General features: G+C 41.0%; 1 protein-coding gene across 1 annotated transcript in view; it reads right to left on the bottom strand.

Moving 5' to 3' along the window:
* The window catches only part of SYNE1 (spectrin repeat containing nuclear envelope protein 1), a 462,280-nt gene that overhangs the window by 206,239 nt on the left and 236,499 nt on the right, over window positions 1–19,542 (bottom strand). Inside the window, exons 60-71 of the mRNA XM_027083161.1 lie at window positions 19,267–19,431; window positions 17,570–17,742; window positions 15,742–15,895; window positions 12,933–13,076; window positions 11,984–12,148; window positions 7,519–7,836; window positions 6,662–6,817; window positions 6,336–6,506; window positions 5,387–5,713; window positions 3,782–3,934; window positions 3,305–3,472; window positions 1,004–1,180 (exon numbers count right to left, since the gene is read on the bottom strand). Of these exons, the coding sequence (XP_026938962.1) occupies window positions 1,004–1,180; window positions 3,305–3,472; window positions 3,782–3,934; window positions 5,387–5,713; window positions 6,336–6,506; window positions 6,662–6,817; window positions 7,519–7,836; window positions 11,984–12,148; window positions 12,933–13,076; window positions 15,742–15,895; window positions 17,570–17,742; window positions 19,267–19,431 (2,271 nt within the window). The remainder of the gene's footprint in view (window positions 1–1,003; window positions 1,181–3,304; window positions 3,473–3,781; window positions 3,935–5,386; window positions 5,714–6,335; window positions 6,507–6,661; window positions 6,818–7,518; window positions 7,837–11,983; window positions 12,149–12,932; window positions 13,077–15,741; window positions 15,896–17,569; window positions 17,743–19,266; window positions 19,432–19,542) is intronic.

Raw genomic sequence — 19,542 nt, 5'->3', positions numbered from 1 at the left:
TTTTTTTTTTTTTTTTTTTTTTTGCCGTATGCAGGCCTCTCACTGTTGTGGCTTCTCCCGTTGCAGAGCACAGGCTCTGGATGCGCAGGCTCAGCGGCCATGGCTCACGGGCCCAGCCGCTCCGCGGCATGTGGGATCTTCCCGGATCGGGGCACGAACCCGTGTCCCCTGCATCGGCAGGCGGACTCTCAACCACTGTGCCACCCGGGAAGCCCGTTTATTAACTTTTTGAAGGTGGATTTTCCAAGTCTAGGGATCAACTAATGTCACCCAGCATTTTTTTTTATTATCGTGATGAACACAGATAATTCTCCCCATGTCACTTGTATTTCTCCAGTTCTTACTAAATAGCCCAGTAACAAAAACAGATGGACCCTACTCAGTGTCATTTATAAATTCCAGAATAATAAAGAGTAATCCACTAATTTTACTTAATTGTTGTTAAAAGGGTGATTCTTATTTATCTTAGACTTATATCTATAACATTAAGGATTCCATTTTATTGGCGGGATACCCACTGAAGTATACCTTGAAATTGGTGCTTACTTCTTTTCTCAATTTCTATATGAATACATAAAAATACTGAATTAGAGTAGAACCTGGGCTGCATAGAGTTAAAAAGAAATAATTATTGTGTGACTTACAGAATAAACTTATGCTGATGTAACAGAATAAATGGCAAATTAGAAAGAAGTATTATTGACAGTGTGCAAATAAAAACAAACAAAATTAAAAATTTTTTTCATAATCAATTCATGGAATAAAGGGATTAAGTAAAAAACACATGTCTGAAATTCACCACTTCATCACATCAATCAAATATATGATATGTTAGTTCTATGTTCACATAGAGACTATGAAATCTATCCTCTTATTTTCTGTCTGGAAAAACACCAAAACGATCCCAAAGACTGAAGCACAAAAACTATTTTTAAAAACCTCCAGTTTGCACAGTTTTTCTCCTTAATTCTTCATCATTCTAGAATGTTCCAGTGGTACTCACCCTCTGGGCTGTACTGCAGATGGCTGAGTAACTATCCTTTGTGCCCTGCAGATGAGCGTGTACATTTTGTTTAAGTTTCGCTTGGAGGTGGTCTGCACACTGGCTGATCAAATTGTCGCCTTTAATTTTAAGGTTGTTCAAACGGTCTTCAAAACCAGCAATTTCTTCCATCATTGCCTACAAAAAATGAAACAAGTACTGAGTTCTCATTCCAGTTTTAGTCTTTAAATAATCTATTCATCAAACAGAAAGTTAAAGATCAATCATTTCACTGTTTAAAATGTCTTTAAAAGAGTTTTGCAATTTGTCTTGGTTACCATATCAACAAATGAAAAAAGAAGTATATTTTCAGAGATACTCCAATGGGAAAAGTTAATGAATTTAATGGATTAAGTTACATACGAATAATGAAGTAACCTTTAAGTGATTTCATGAGGCTGATTTCAGTTAGAGATCTGCTCCATGGTATTATTACCAGCAAGAAGGATGTTAATACATTTTTCATCTCTATAAATTATAATTCTGGTATAATTTATATCTAAAATAATCTAATTACAACTTAATCTATTAATGTCTAATTTATCTAATATGATATCTAATTTATGTAATAATCGAATGTCTAAATTATGTAAGATCTAATTTACATCTAATAATACTTATATTGATAAAAATAACCTTTATCACTTACCATTTATTAAGCACCTGCTATAGTGAAGGGACTATATATAAGCCCAGATAAATGTGTATTATTACTATTGTTTTACAGATGAGGAGATTGAAGCACAGAGATGTTATAAAACATGTTCAAGGGACTTCCCTGGTGGCACAGTGGTTAAGAATCCACCTGCCAATGCAGGGGACACAGGTTCGGGCCCTGGTCCGGGAAGTTCCCACATGCCGTGGAGTAACTAAGCCCGTGCGCCACAACTACTGAGCCTGCACTCTAGAGCCCGCGAGCCACAACTACTGAAGCCTGTGCACCTAGAGCCTGTGCTCCGCAACAAGAGAAGCCACTTCAATGAGAAGCCCGTGCACCTCAATGAAGAATAGCCCCTGCTCACCACAACTAGAAAAAGCCCATGCCCAGCAACGAAGACCCAATGCAGCCGAAAAGAAAAGAAAAACCACGTTCAAGGTTTCACAAGTAGTAAATGGCACAGCCCCCAGCTTTGGGCCCGTCTCTGCCCGATTCCAGTTCACACACACCACTATGCCCACCTGTGTTCTCTAGTGAGCTTTCTCACAAGATCACTTAGAGAGCAGGAACCAACTTTTTCAAATCAGGTTCTAATTTCCTTACAATGCTAATGACAAGTGACATTCCAACACAAAGTTTCCTGGGCTGACACATCAATACATCTAAGGGAAACCAGGTGATCCTTCAGCAGCCCAGGGTCCACCACTTTTTTTCCAGTGGTGCTGGGTTAACAGTTATTATATACGCCATATTGAAAAGAAACATTTTATCTTCGAGCTGGAATGGAACCACTACATCATGAGGTTACTGAGGGTATTTTCTCAGTGCCAAATAGACTATATCATGTAGTTACTTTTCTGTTGGTATTTGCTAAATAAAATCTTCTCCTATAGGAATCCTGAAGCCCAGAATGGTTAACTGGTCTTCCTAAGACACACTACTAGATATTTACCATGTCACGACTAAAAATCAGTTTCCCATTAAGCTCACCGAAATTGCTCCATAAAATTGTGACTGTATGACATCTGTCACCTGGCACATATAATTACTAAAAATACATATTAATAAATAAACTAACACCACATATCAGTACAGTACTTTATGGTTTACAAGATACTTTCACATACATTATCTCCCGTGATGAGGCTGGTGTTATTATCACCCTTAACAGAGGAGAAAAGGAGGCACAGAGAGGCTAAGTCCCCCCAGTTAGGAAGAAGACAGTCTGGCTAGAACCCAGACTCTTTGACTACTATTTTTGTATCCTATCTTTGGCTATACTTTTCTAAAATAAAGATAATTTCTCTTTGATAAATTACTCCCTAAAGATTATATTCTGCAATGAAAAACTATTGGCTGGGAAAAATGCTACAATATGTTCAGAAGGTGAATGCCAAGATTCAGCTGTTGTTAGTCACTTAAATATTAAATTGAACTGTTCTCAATTATCAGTCATTCTTGAGACTCAGACCTGATTCTTTAGGTGCAGTCATCACGACCCAGAGAGGTGCATGCGTGCGCTCACACACACACGCACGCACATACACACGGCACACCTGCTAAAGCCACCCTGTATTCTTCAGCTCCTTAAAGCTCAGGCATACCTTGTGGCGGGCCAGTTGCTGGGTAACCGTCTCTAGACTGCTTGTCTCCATGAGGTCGGGTGCCACTAACCTTCCTGACATCTGCAGCAGCCACTTTTCCACTTCTTGGAGCTCACCGTTGTAATCTTCGTGGTCTCTGACTTTCACCTCGAGACGGCAAACATGCTCCTGTGAAGCCAGGTGTCCGTTAGAAGTGACTTTCAAGCCAAAAATCTACTCAAAACTTTCATAATTTTAAAAGTCCAGGAAAACTCATAGGGTAGGTAGAGTTACACACATCAGAAATTTACTAGGAACGGAAAAAAAAAGATACAACACGACCCACAAAGTCGTTTCGCCATTTAAAACGCCCATCTGAATAAAAGGAAGAATATTGACCCATACAACGTCTTAAAATTTTCTGACAGATAAAAAGGAGTCAGGACCCCCTTTGTGGCAAATACACACATTTGTATTGAATTTCTGATCACTCCTTACTTTTCCTGCACTGCAGAGGTTCTGGTAATCACTTTGAAGTTGATCTATTTTGTCCTTTAAAGTAACATCCTGCACCAGCTCCAGGAGGGCTTCCCCTTTTTCTCTCACTGATTTTACTGATGGTTCATGGGACAACACCGTTTGTTGAAGTGACTTGAATTACAAAGAAAAAACAAGAGCCAGCTCATCTATGTGATCAAGGCGAATATATACATATACGTTGGCATGTATCTACTTCATGTTTATCTACTTCAAGTTTATCTACTTCAAATAAAGATCTGACATATACTTTAAAGATAAAGATAAAGATCTGACATATACTTTAAAGATCTGACATATACTTTAAAAATACTTTAAATACTTTAAAAATACTTTAAAAATAAAGATCTGACATATACTTTAAAAAATACTTTAAAAATAAAGATCTGACATATACTTTAAAAATACTTTACTTTAAAAATACTTTAATACTTTAAAAATTAATAAGTATAAAGCAATAAAGAGAGAATGCCTTTTTATGGCTAATACAGTTTTTCAATACAGAGTAAAAGTAAGACGTCAAATAGCCCTTCACATGCGCAGAGAGAAGTATGGAAAAGAATTACATTCGGCTAAATTTAACATGGTTCATATTGCTGTCTTCTAGCTCATTCCTTTCGGCAGAGAAGTAAACCTTAATTCTCTACGAAGGGAGCGAGGTGCTATCTTTTGATTTTGACTCGTGAAATCAATAACAGCTTGAGCTGGATGTGAAGTCTGGGAGACAAATTCCAGTTGCAACGTTGCTATGATGGCCTAAAAGTGCTATTTAAATATATCAAGAACTCAGAGGGAACTAAAAAAGAAGCAGCAGTGTAATTCTTATGTAACACCTTCAAAGACACACTGTCAGGCTAGGCAGAAGAACCAAGGACAGGAATAGACATACTGGCTGGAGTAGGAAAAAGCTGCTGACAGGAAAAGCTTCGAGGCAAAGCCATCACACTGTAATTCTTAAAGAATATCGCTCAACAATTTGGGTCAAATTTAGAAAACAGACTATTCCATGTATAAGCTTCAATAACCGTTTCACAGATTTGAGCATGTGAAATATTTATATCTACAGCATGTATAGTGATATCCACATCACCATTTATTCTTTCAAAAATTAATTTCTAAGATGTTTAACTACAGTTGGTTAACTAGAATTTATTTTCTTAGAAATACGATGTCTCATTTTGCATCTACCCCAGGTCAGTTTATAGGCCTTCTGTACCAAAAGATGAAGGAAAGACTCTACCAAAAAGATAAAATCTGTAGGTGTGAGATCCTAATGCCAAGAAGGGTTTTCCGGAGGATCCACATACCTGGATCACACTGGCAGAATAGATCTCCATTTACTGATACAACCTTTGAATATCAGACAAATACAGTTCCTGAATGGAAAGATAAGTCTGATGTAGTGTTTCCAGCCAAATAAACCTATACCACTCCCCACCAGCAGAATAGGCACATTAGGACTTTTTCTAGCACTCACTAAGGGTGACACAAACCAGGAATCACGTCCCACCAGTTCAGTCCTACGTGACGTTCTCGTGCATCTGTCAGTTAGTAACAACACACTACCTTGTATTTAGATAGTTGAGCTTTTTTCTCATATAATTCCATTTTGGGTTCTTCAGGAATGTATAGGATTTCTCGGTACTCTGCTATCCACTGAGTTAGTGCTCTGTATTTATCTGAGAATTCCTTTGTCAAATGAAGGCCTTTTTCCAGAGTCATGTGCTCCTTCCGGACAGTGCTGGTCAGTTCCTTCAACTGTTCCACGTGGTCATGGATCTCTTTTCTTAACGTCTCTGCCTCACCATCTTCCAAGTATGTAAGAGCTCTCTCTCCTTTCTCTCGGGCTGATTTGAGCAAACTCTGGCCTTTCTCCATGTCTTTTAGCAAACCCTGAGAAAGAGTGGGAAGCAAATACAAACAAACATGAATAAACAAACAAATAAATGCAAATAACTTAGCATTATTTCTTTCCTTTTAAAGAACAGCCTTTCAAGTCCCATTCTTGAGTCTACTGATTTCTCCTTAAAATATGTTTTTTGAAGTTTATAACCAGATTTGGTCTGCCAGCAATCAGGAATCTTGTTTACTTCAATATAGGTCTTTTAAAGTCTTGATCAGCATATCATTTCCAAATCAGAGACTTAAGGAAGAACTTGATGTTTCTCTTGTCCTTAACAGTGCTCCTATAGATCTGAGTTAAAACTCTATTAACGCACAGTGCCATGAATTTGAGATAATTTTTTTCTTTTAATATTTAGTGTCAAACTGGAACTTAGTTAAGAATTTCGTGCGTAGCCATGTGTAAGACATTGAAATGACTTCACAACACAAATAAATGAAAGCCAGTCTTTGGCTTAAGAGATTATAACTTGGAATTTAGAGTGAAATGATGAGCCACGGATCACCAGTCATACTGGGCGGGGATGAACACGCTCCCAATTCTACGCGGGAGACAGGAACAGCTCAGGAAAGAAGAAGGGCTGGGAGACAAACCCGATATTTTCATGCCTACCTCCAATGTCTTCATTTTTTTCCCCATCATCACTTTATCTACTTTATCAATTTTGGCAGCCACATTCTTGAAATTTTTGTGAGTAGAGCTGTACCAATCCGAATAGGAACTTAAAGATAATTCTGATTCCTCCAAACTCTGGATCTCTTCCTCCAGGAATTTTATTTGTTCCTTTGAAAGAAGAAACATGATTGAACAGTGATGAAAGACCTGTGCCAGTGCCTTTCTTGATAAACACGTATTATCTTCACTGGAAGTCAGCGAAAGGAAGAACATCTGGCTTGGGAAGTTTGCTGGCCTATGATGAGCAGGGGTGGCCCACTCACCAGCACCTGGAGGAGAAGGGCTTGGTATCTGGACGTCAGCTGGGTGGCCTGGAAGCCCATTTGGCTGCTCACGTGGCTCTCATCCAGGATCTCCTGTGCTCTGGCTCCCACTTCCTCAACTTCGTCTCTGTACACAGTGATTTCTTCATGCCACTTCTGAAATGACACAATATTGAGGGAAAGGCTCAATCTTACAGATTCTTGAATAAGACAAATGAATATATCTTCTTACTAGAAAACGATTTCAGTGTATTGTTAGAATATACTTATTCTGTGATATAATTTTGAAAATACTTCACATAAAACCTTCACGAAAATGTAATTCCAGTGACATGATAAAAACTGTACACTTAATGAGTCTGAGTGCTTTTCTGTCTATATTACATATATTTTTATATCTTTTGTTGTACTTAAGATAAATTTTAAAATAGATGAATAAGGAAAAGAAGTTCCAGAGGCCTAAGGATTATTTTGATCATGTGCACTGACTCTACATAAAAATTAGAATAAAATTAATTTTCAAGTATTATGTCAATGTAGTACATTAGAGCAATTTCAAATCAGAGCCATAAACAAATTATTGCAACACTAGCATTCATGTATCTTTACCAAGCAAGGTAATAAAGCTTGGGAAGAAAATATAAAATACTTCATTAAACTAGACTGCCTTAGGATTCTAACAAACAACTGCTGACAGAAGAATGCGCCATTATAATGTACATCAAATTTCTTTGCAAGTAGAAAGAGATTTTGCAAAAGCTAAACCTTGGACCAAAAGTTACTAAATATTTTAAGGAAACAAATTATGCAAGGCAACTGCTACTCCGACAAAGATGAGGAATTTACATTAGTTGTACCTTCATCTGATGTAATTGTATCTCCTTGGCTGCCCGGTTAGACTGACGTCCACTTCTGAGACTCACTTTGTCCTCCATTGCTTTTAGCCACTCGTCTACTTGCTGAAACTTTTGTTCCATCAGTCTCAATTTGTTGACTACATTATTGAACTGAGTTCGGGTCTCGGACAGCCTCTGCTGGTAAGCCTGCCAGTCCTGCCGGAGAGACTCTAATGCCCGGTCCTCCGTCTGGGGGATGCCCGATGGTATCACTTCCTCTCTGGTGTGCAGCACTGAATGCAACAGGGCCTGTCCTTCTGTGCAGTGCACCTGGAGCTCCTGTAGGGGAAAGGTATGGCTGCCACACCTCACTTATATTTTACACCCGTGTAGGTGATCATGTCTCACCCAAGCCAACCGTGCCCTTCACGTTGGCTTCAAGAAAACTTCACGTTAGGAAAGAATGCTTTGATTCCGACTTACACACAAAAAATATGTACCGAAAACTGCATACTGTCTCCCAAGGCAGGAGAAACATCCTGAAATATTTCCAATTAAATTAATCAGAATGCACACATATACACACAAATACACACACCGAGAGAAATATTTTTCTCAGTCATCTTAGAAGCAATGTCTGAAATTTGGTTTTTCAGCCTACAGGCAAAAAACACTGTGACTAAAGGGTTATTGTTTAATATAATAACCTAGGCTTTTTTTGGCTCCTAATCTGTTTAAAGAGCCTAAGGTTTCTTGCTTTGACATTGAATGGGATCAGTGCTACATGTGTGGCTGAGAAAAGAACAATGGACCTTGTTTTTGCTCAGGAGGGATCCTTTGACAAAGATGTTCTAGGGAATGCGATGGCAAAGAGAAGTTGGCCCTGGAGGGTACAGGGCATACAAACCTGAAAGGCTGAATTATCACACCTGCCCATCAGGTACTCTTAGGTACAAATACATTTCCCTCCACCAAAGCATAAGTCCCAGAAATTTACCCTACAAATTTAGTATGAACCAAGTCTTGAAGAGCATAAACTACTTTTTTTTATAGAAAGAAAAACTCATATCCTTAAAGATGTTGGCAAAACGGTATTATACACTTGTGTTACTTGATCTGATCATCTAAAGTTGAAAGGGACCAAGTCAAATCCTACCAAGAATGTTAAAAGTGCCAACATATTTAGTCAGAATACAATATTATTAAAAAATCTTTAATACCAACGAAATTGCTCATAGCTGACCACTTTTACCCATAGAAATAGCAATCTTATATGGTTCGGACTATTGGATACATTTGTCCTCAGCTATGATATCACTCCAAAAATGTTGTAATGTGAATGTATTGTAAATGGAAAAGAAGAACAATTTATATGGTAAAATATTAATCAAAATGATGACAAACAGAAATGTTATTCCAAAATTCCTAAAATTTTTTAAAGGTAATTTTGTACAATCTCTTTCCTTAATTCAGGGTTTGGCAAACTTTTTCCATAAAGGGTTGGACAGCAAATATTTTAGGCTCTGTGGGCCACACAATCTGCTGCAAGTACTTAACTGCCTAACCTTGCCCTTGTGGTGCCAATGCAGCCATAGACGCTACATAGATGAACAGGTGTGGCTGTGTTCCAATAAAGCCTCATTTAAAATATGGGTTCTGGGCTACAGTCTACTGATCCTTGCCCTAATTAATCTCCTTTTTAAAAATTAATTAATTAACTTATTTATTTATTTTTGGCTAGGTTGGGTCTTCATTGCTGTGCATGGGCTTTCTCTAGTGGCGGCGAGCAGTGGCTACTCTTCACTGCGGTGTGTGGGCTTCTCACTGCAGTGGCTTCTCTTGTTGCGGAGCACAGGCTCTAGGCACGTGGGCTCAGTAGTTGTGGCTCGCGGGCTCTAGAGCACAGGCTCAGTAGTTGTGACGCATGGACTAAGTTGCTCTGTGGCATGTGGGATCTTCCCGGACCAGGGCTTGAACACGTGTCCCCTGCATTGGCAGGCGGATTCTTAACCACTGAGCCACCAAGGAAGCCCCTACTTTTCTTAATATATCACCCTTTCCCTATTTTATAGCAGTTTTCACTATTCTACAAATCAATGCATTAGATAAATTCTTATATATATACCACATTTCAAGTATTTATTCTGAGGGGAAAATACAGTTAAATATTTAAAAAATCTATATGTTCTAAGACTCAAATTAAACCTTCAGTAAATGCAAAATAATCTGTGAACATGTTTCACACTGCTGGCAGACCCCCAGATGACTAAGTGAGCTGTAGGACATCGGGACCCTGAAGTAGTTCTGCTGTGCAGTTGGAATGTCACGTCTCCACCACCAATTTCTGCCTTAGCGTCTCCCCTCCCTTTTTAACATCTGTGGTGACTCAAAATAAGACAGTGTCCATAAGAATTAATACACAGTGAACTGAGAGGTTGGAGTTAGGTTTGGGTTTGGGCTACATTAATACTGACCAAAGTTAAACATTTTCTTCTGAACAGGAGAAACATCTGCTGGTGACAAGTGGCTTCTTGGCCCAGTTCCTACACAGAACTTGGAGAGCTTGCATTTGCTGGCCAAGAATGTCTGGAGTGAAGGGCTGGGAGGGGTTATAGCCAGAAAACCAAGTCCATTCCATTAAGATAAATTACAACAGCTAAACGTAGCAGACCAGGGTGTGCTACTATTAAGAATAAAATGGATGAGATCCTTACATAAGCTAATGAAACTATGACTCTTCAACTTCTGCTGTATATTTATTTCATGAATGGACTATTATTTAAATAAGATTTTTCTCCCATCTCATTTAATCCTTCCTCAGAACAACTCTGTGGAGAAAACTGAGTCAGAGACGTTTACCTCTGCCAAAGTCACCCAGGGTCAGTTCTCACCGTAAGTCAGAGTCCAAACTCCCTAATCCCAACCATGCACTCCCGCCATTACACAACACTCCCGCCATTACACAACACTCCCTGAGACCCACTGAAATAGCCAGAAATGTTATATGCCAGCGATGACCATCTCAGTCCCGCTTTTCCACCTTGTGTGAGCTGTAGGTACATCTTGCCCAATCCTGAACCAATTCCAATAAGAGCTGACAGTGTTCAGTAAGTTCCAACACAGAGCTGGTGGGACACAGAGTTGTCTTGCTGGCCTTTCTCTGTTCTCTACTCTGTGTGCCTGGTTTCCCCTTCTTGGGAACCCCCTGACCCCTATCTGTCTCTCTAGGTAAGATTAAGGGGCTCTCTTTTTTTTTTGCGGTACGCGGGCCTCTCACTGTTGTGGCCTCTCCCGTTGCGGAGCACAGGCTCCAGATGCGCAGGCTCAGCGGCCATGGCTCACGGGCCCAGCCGCTCCGCGGCACGTGGGATCTTCCCGGACCGGGGCACGAACCCGTGTCCACTGCATCGGCAGGCAGACTTTCAACCACTGCGCCACCAGGGAAGCTCCAGGGGCTCTCTTTGATGCTCCCATAAGATCCCTAATAATAGAGTAGTTCTAGTATTGTCCTTATCACATTGTTAGATAGATCATTACGACCTATCAACGGGTCCACATTTCTTTAGAATGCAAGTTCCCTGCAGGCAAGAATAATATTTTAATCATCTTTACCTGCAGTAGCTAGCCAAGTACAGTGTCTGCACCGCATTAAGTGTTCAGTAAATGTTGAATGAGTCAATGAATAAGTGGGTTAGGACCACTTTCCCCATGAAGTTTGCCATCTCGCCCTGAATCTCAGACTGCTTAGCTGAGCACCAGTGCTTTTGCTAGCTCCTCAAATTCCTTCTTCTAGGTCTCTGTCCCCGGGCCTGTATCCTCAGCAATGTGGGAGATTTGGGTTAAAACCAGATGGCCTAAGATGGTGTCACCAATTTGACTTTGAGAAGTGTCACGTGCTACTGACTCCTGCAGCTGTGTTCCACATCTGATTCAACCCATTAGGGAGGAACAGGCAGGTGGACCAGCCAACACCATAAATGAGGCCACGAGCCATTCCTGTCAGAGGCCACCTTAGCAACTCAACCAAGTCCTCAAGTTCCAGCCCTGCTCAGTCTAAACTGCCTAGCAAATGATCTCAACTAGCATACACTACTGAGGTCCCCAAACGCTACAGACCAGACCTCACTAGGGTTTCACTTAATATATATCAGCTATTTATAGGATTTCAGGTCACAGTAACTTCCCACTGCTTAAAATAATGATTCCTGGGGCTTCCCTGGTGGCGCAGTGGTTGAGAGTCCGCCTGCCGATGCAGGGGACACGGGTTCGTGCCCCGGTCGGGGAAGATCCCACATGCCGCAGAGCGGCTGGGCCCGTGAGCCATGGCCGCTGAGCCTGCGCGTCCGGAGCCTGTGCTCCGCAACGGGAGAGGCCACAACGGTGAGAGGCCCGCGTACCACACACACACAAAAAAAATTAATAATAATAATAATGATTCCATATTCAGAATGAAAATTCCTTTGTTTTATGATGAAGTAGACTTTACCTGAAGATCCCGCAACGTTGTCTCGTGAGTGTGGGCATCACCTTCAAGAACTGAATATCGGTCAAGCTTTTCTTGCTCTTGTTGCAGCCAAGCTTCAAACACCTTCAAGTCTCTCTGATACTCTTGGTGCAGGCGAACTAGTTTTTCAGACTTGGTTACTGCTTCCTATTATTAGCATGTAAGACGATTAAGATGGGGATACATTTCTACATGCAGTTTCAACGTACTGTAAGAACTCACTTTTGGAATTTTAGAAAAGCATGATTATTAAGTCATTAAAATATGAATGTTTCCTAGAAAAGTAAAACATCAAGATTTAGGCAAAAAATATAAAAAAACGTAATATTAGGAGTAAAAGGGGTCTTAAAGATCACTCTCTTGAATTAACTTCCTGATCTCTGAATTCCTTATGAAATGTAACATGGATATTCCAAAAAATGAATTAACTTTGTCATAAAAATACATTTTTTCTAATGAAGAAAACCGAAATTCTTATATTGTGACTTCAGTGAGGATTTGGACTCACTGTGGATTTAATTTTTCATGTACTTTGTCTAATAAAGTAAGGTATGCTGAAAGTTCACAAATAAATAAAGCACAGGATTATAAATATTATTGGTGATTATTTCCGGCTTTAGAAAACTGTCATCAGCAGACATATTAAAGAATTTATGAGTCTTCCTTATGAAGCTGCCCCCAATTTTTCTACAATAGGTACATTTCTAGGACTTTTTAATTGAGAATTATTTTCCTTCAGTAACTTTCATATCCTAACAATAGTTGAGGGTTTTGCCAGTGGGGTATTCAAAGTATTAAAATTCATTTTGCATTTTTTTGTTCCATCTGTTTTCACAAGGCTGTCATTGCCCCAAATAAATGAGTCTTTAAATAAGCACAGCTCCAAACACTGCATTTTCAGTGGGCTTGTGTGGAACACGGTGAGCCATACCTTGGTCCGCGCTCTGATGTCTCTGTATCGTTCTTGCAGGTCCTGGAATTCTAACTGGGTGACGTAGTGCTCTGTCATGCCGGCTCCTTTGACTTCAATGGTCTCCAGCAAGCTGCTGTGGCTCAGCACTTCTTCATTTAATAACTAGAGAACATTAAAAAAAAACAAAGGAATTGGTGCATATATAATCATATCAATGGTACTATTAAAATTAGGATATTTTAACTGCATACTTGGCAAGTGATCTCAGGTTATCTATCTGTAGACAGACAGATAGATCACTCTATCCATCCATCTATATCTATATCATCTAGGGTCGGGGGGTGTATTTGATATCTGGCCCAGAACTGTCTCTGAGATTCTGATTCCAGTTGACTTGGAAACCTCAAACTTAATTTGTCCAAAAAATGGACACTTGATCTCTACTCCATTCCCATCCTTCCCCAGCCACCAATAAACCTCCTTCCCCTTCAGTCTTTTTTCAAACAGTAAATGCTACCATTCCCACCCAGCTGGTCAATTCAGACCACTGGAGTCACCCTTTCTCCCTCCATCCATGATGAAATCCTGTTAGCTCTATCTCTTCACTGTATCCTGACATGTGTTCTCCTGTCTCCTGCACACCCCCAGCCCCCGCTGCTATCACCTTTTACTTGGACTTTTGCAATATCCTGCTAGGCAGATTCCCTGCCCCGAGTTCCTGCCCAGTCCCTTTGTCCACACTCCACACAGCAGCTTGAGTGATAAAAGATTGTAAGATCCTAAAGGGAATCGTGTCACTCCCCAGCTTAAAACATTGATTATCTTCCCAAAGCCGTCAGGATCAAGTAGAAAATCCACAGGCTAGCATCCTCATGGCAATGCAGGATCTGGTCCCTGGCCACTCTGCCTGGCAACAGCCATCCATTGATTCTCGGCTCCAGCAACACCCAGCCTTTCTTCTAGCTCCCTTTTATCTGAGTCAGTTCTCTCCCTCCTCAGGGACGTGCTGATTATTCCATCTGAAATGCTCTTTTCCCACCTCCTCCCCAGACTGACTTCTCTGCACTAACTTCCTTAGGGCATCATTCCCGTCTACTATTTCAGAGACGCCTTTCCAGTCTCTCCTCCCCCTCCCCCGACTCCAAGCAGTCCATAATTGCCCTGTCCCAATGACTCTCTCTCATAACATGCAGTGTTTTCTTCAGGGCACTTATCACCAGTTCTAATTATTTGTTTATTCATGCATTCTCGGATGAGTATAGATGTCCCCTCCAGAATACAACCTTTGTCGGTTTTATTTACTTGGAATCGAGCACAATGCCTGCATTTATTGAATAGATGAATCATTAATATAGCAATAGATCATTATAACAATATAATGGGTAGATAATAATGAGTAGATTAATTTTCAGATGCAAACAGTCATGCAAACCCAGAAATGTTAAGTGATTGGTGATGGTCACGTAAGGCCATTTAGTCATTCAAATAGCTTTTACTCAGCATTTGCTCTGTGTCAGACAGAGAGCCAAATGCATAGGATAAAAAGAAAATTAAGCATCTTTATCCACTGAGGGAGAGAGGTATGTAAGCATATATTCTATAAAACTGATAAAGAGATATGAACAACAGAGAACAGAAGAACTAATTAAGCCTCGGGTGGTGGTGGTATCATAGAAAAGATAGCTTCTGAACTAATTCAGAAAGGTAAGTAGAAGGTTGCCAGGCGCCAGGGCACAGCTAAAGTATTCTGTGAAAAAGGGAAGAGATTCTGCAAAGGCATGGAATTGTTTAATTCCATTTAATGTGGTACATTCAGGAAATAGTGAGAAATACAGTAAGACTGGCACAAGGGTGGAAGGAGGGTGGGAGAGCAAGCAAAATGAGGCTGGCAAAGAGATTATTAACATTCTTACAAACTAGAGGAGGGAGATTGGTACGATACTGTAAACAGTGGAAAGCAACGGAACTCTCAGGCAGGAAGGAGAGACATTCACCTTTATATGAAGATAACGGGAGATGGAGACAAGAGACGAGGTGAGCTGTTGCAGTTTAGGAAAAGGATAGATTAGAGTCAGGAGACATTTCTGAACTGGAATCAGCAAGACCTACTGCCTAATTCAAAGCGGGGGTAAGAAAGAAGGAGGTGGGGAAACGAGGTTCCCAGTTTCGGGTATTCAGTGTGGGGTGACACAAAAGAACTGACACCAAGAATACAGGAGTGTGAAGGATTTGGGGTAGAAGATAATAAGTACTGTTTAGGACACAATACGTTTTAGGTAGAACAGGCCATCCAATGAATATGCCCTAGACGAATAAATCAAAGGTTTCCAAAATGTTACGTGTGAATACTAATATCAACAAAAAAGAGGTTTAAGAACATACCTCCAGTACCTACCTATCTATCTATCTACCATCAAGCTATCCATCTATCTATTAATCTTTACATGTAGTACTGTATTAATATAAGCATTGTGAAAAATATACAAAAGTACAAATAGAAAAGGATGTGATAGAAAAGAAAGTACTTTTACTTCCAAATGATGAGCCGGCTGAAGATATGAAAAGCTATTACAAGTTGCCAAATTTTAAATATATCATAAAACATGCGTCTATGAGGTTTTCCTGGAAGAGGACATTTTCACTCACTAACAAAATAGCCACAAACAAAAGTTTGGATTGAGAAGCCATTAGAAATTATAGTAAAGCCCTCAAATAGAGTTTGCCTATGTGGACAGCCCTAGGATTCAGGTGAGCACATTTCTGTACAACTATGGCAATTCTGAAGCACCTGTCAGAAAACAAATGGAATCTGAAATCCAGGTCCCACCTTGACTTTGCCGAGAGCGGCTGTTTTCTCCCGCACTTCTGCATACTGCCTTTCGGATTCGTTTAGGCTGGCCTCCACACTGTCCATCCAGCTGGAAAACTGTCGAACATCGTCCTGATAACTTGTCCACTTAGAAAGAGCTCCTTCAAGTTGACTGAAAGGTAATTGAAAGGACAGTAATCTACACTGAGAAGCCATGTACATTCAATCTGTCTGACTTCTATCACTGTGTTGGTTCTGTCTACTCCCCCAGCAGGAAGCCCATAGATAAGGACGGGGGCAGGCTTGAGAGGGGCTGAATGGCTGTGGCTTATCAAGTCCGAGCCTGGGTCCCTGGCAAGCACAGCCTTGAGAAGCAAGGGTCAGTGAAGTCCAGGCCAACGGGTGGAGAAGAGGGACTGGATATAAAACCTGGAGTCAGCTTTTATATATATATATAGTCAGGGAACCAGGTCACACAAGACACTGGGAGAGGCCTGAAGACAAAACCAGGAGAGATGCCCTGAGCGAGGCTTTTCGGAGCCAAGACTCAGGGCAGAAAGAGAAGCAATATTTAACTCCATGAAGTTGAAGAGGACATCCAGAGGAGAGGAAAAAAAAGTAATAAAAGAAGGAAGGAACAACCGAACAAGAACAAGCATAGTCACTATCTTGCATGAGATTTAAAAATCAGAAAATCACAAATGATATAGGCTAACATTTCCTGAATTGGTCTAATTATTAAAACCTGATGATTTCTCTTACTGATCAATTAAGCACTTCCTTCTCTCAATGCAGATGTTAACATGTTTAACTCCGTTAATCATTTGTGTCTAACTTTACTGACAGGCTTGAACCCTTCTGTAGCAGACACTCTGCGCTCCACCCACCCCCCGACCAGCCCCTGCACTACGCTGCCAACCGGTCCTCCAAAGGCCCACTCCTTGCCCTCTTGGCCCGAGGGCATCCTTTGGTCCCTGGTGCCCTCTCAGCTTGAGGGCACTGTAGGCAAGAAATGCCAGGGATTGTCGTCCCCTGGAGGCAATCCTCGACTGCCTGCCTGACTCATGGCAGTTTGTTTACAAACATTCTAGCTCCCCTGCTCTCTATGGGTAATTCCCAGACACGCTCTATCTACACTGGCTCCCAGCAACGCCTGCTGGGAGTAAGCTCCAGCTGCCCATGTTACTGGCTGTCCTTGCTCTCTCACGTGTTGTTCCTACCACCTACTGGTGTTTTCTGGGGCTACTTCCCAAGTAAACTGATTGGTTTTAACTAATATATCTTCACATGATTAAACATGCATTTATCTTTGACTTTTTAAGCAGTGAACATCAACACTAAGAAACATGTAGTTATATGAAAACACAGACATAGGACTGCAGCTCAACCTAAATGAAAGATCGCACCTGCCGGTTTCTTTTGTTCCAAGAAGAAAAGAGAAAAGGAAGGAAGGAGGGAGGGAAGCAGGAAGGAAGAAAGGGAGGCAAAAATAACGGAGCAGGGCAATAGAGAGAGAGAAAGAGGGGGCGGAGAGAGAGAAAGGGAGAACCCCGGGACAATCTGTTACTGAGCTATCCTGTAGATCTTTTTTTTTTTTTATCATCTTTAGTGGGGTATAATTGCTTTACAATGGTGTGTTAGTTTCTGCTTTATAACAAAGTGAATCAGTTATACATATACCTATGTTCCCATATCTCTTCCCTCTTGCATCTCCCTCCCTCCCACCCTCCCTATCCCACCCCTCCAGGCGGTCACAAAGCCCCGAGCTGATCTCCCTGTGCTATGCGGCTGCTTCCCTGTAGATCTTTTAGCAATGATTTCCCAGCAGCCTTTCAGCTTCACTAACCTTTTACAACGAATCACTGCAGACAAAAGGGACGCCCACATATCCTTCACACTCTGCACCTGCTGCTGAACGGCAGGAACGCCTTCCGGAGACGTATTCTGAAGGACAGACTCCCCTCTGGTCACTATCATTTTCATCTGGATCTCTTTTTCCTGTTTCACTGATAACAGAGCCTGTAAAAGCAGGTACAGAAGTCCTTTGTCATTTGCTTATTTAACATTTCTAGCTTTAAATATTTCAGAGTCCCTGTGGATAGAAGAGGATCTGCAGTTGGGTTGAGCCCCGGTGCTCTCAGGCTTACCAGGCGGAGGACGGGAGAGTCACTTGCTGGTGGTGCCAGTAACCCGTCACCAGCCTGAGTGGCCTTGGCCTGTCAGGTCATTATTATTCTCTGAATAATCCCTAATTTCCACTGAAGTTTCATTTTACTGTTTGTTAATAAGAGAAAAATAGATGACTGTAGGATTCCTGAATTCTCAAAGGTCACTGGATGCAGAGCTCGATAAAGGTTAAGGTCTCTCACACAACAAACTGAAAGAAATAGCTTAATTCATACTATATATTAATTTATATATTTCACGTTCTTCACAAGCACTCTTCTTTTTCTAGATAAGAAGGATCTTTGAATTCAAAGTTATAAAACTGGTGTTTATCACCTGAAAGGTAAAGTTTCATCTCTCTCTCTCATCTGGACCTTGCAACCTCTCCAGATTCAGTTTCGGCCAGTCACGGCCATCGGCTTCTGCTGCAGCAGGAAAGAACTGCTAGTAACGACTCACATACCACGCTGTCGGCTTTCTTCAGCTTTTGCTCTTTTGGTCCCACTCTGAAATCTCCGCTGAGGTATCAGGCTTTCTGAGAAACCTGCCTCAACTCTCAACCCGATGCCCCTTGCCCAGCTCCGCTCCTCTGTGTGTCCATAGCGCCGTAATTATTATTACTGTCTTCTGTGTTTCAGCCTCCAGCCTCAGACAATGAAATCCTTGAGGGCAATGACCGTATTTTATTCATTTTTGAATCTTTGGTATCAAGGCACAATGCCAGTCTCCCAGAAGACACCCAGTGTATAAATGACAGGTGAATGAATGCAGAATGATTGCTTTATCACAAACGTAAACTAACACAGAACTAATATCTTGTGATGGGAGAAGAACGGACTAACTGAGACAGGCAGGCAAGTGAGTTGAACAAGATGGGAAAGGTTTTGCCCGATAAAATGTTTCAACCAAGGATTTCTCAGAATAAATGTGCCTGTGATGTAATTTGAAACTAGCCTCTTAACTGGCTATATCAAGCAAGTAACCATTTTGGGGTTGTTATTTTTTATTTAAAATGTTTTTTTAAAAAATTTTATTTTTTTTTGGCCACGCCATGCGGCTTGCAGGACCTTATTCCCCCAACCAGGGATTGAACCCACGCCCTCAGCAGTGAAAGCACAGAGTCCTAACCACTGGACTGCCAGGAAATGTCCTTATTTTATTTTAATTTTTGTAAAGTATTTATGACTGAGTATATCTGAGCTCAATCGATTCAGGAGTGCTTAGGCAAAGCCTCCCTACGCAAACAGGATCATATCTACGGAGCATTCTTGGATTTCTCATGGACAGAGTGTGACATTATCGTATCAGACAGAGACTCGAGAACTTTTGAGAAAAACAAATTCTGTAAATGAGAGACATTTCTGGTAAAAGGCACACCTCAAGCTTGAGCACCCTGCTGTCCAGCACGCTCTTGTCAGAGGTCGGGTGGCAGTAAGAGTCCAGCATGTGGACCGCATCTGTCATCCAGTCCTGCAGGTCTTTAATCCCGAGGGAGAACTGATTGTGTTCTGCAACAATTCTGTCCAGTCTTGACACTTTCTCCTGGAAATGACAGAAATCGTTTTCCAGCGGTCCCTTCCACAGAGACTCCACACCCTGAAGCTACTCAGATTGTAAAGCTAACCCTTTGTTCCAAATAACTGCCATCAGCCA

The sequence above is a fragment of the Aethalodelphis obliquidens genome, unplaced genomic scaffold (genome assembly GCF_003676395.1).
Source record: "Aethalodelphis obliquidens isolate GAN/ISIS:26980383/991018 unplaced genomic scaffold, ASM367639v1 scaffold3, whole genome shotgun sequence".
NCBI lineage: Eukaryota > Metazoa > Chordata > Mammalia > Artiodactyla > Delphinidae > Aethalodelphis > Aethalodelphis obliquidens.
The sequence above is the reverse complement of the archived record's forward strand: the minus strand, read 5'-3'. Positions and strand labels throughout refer to the sequence as shown.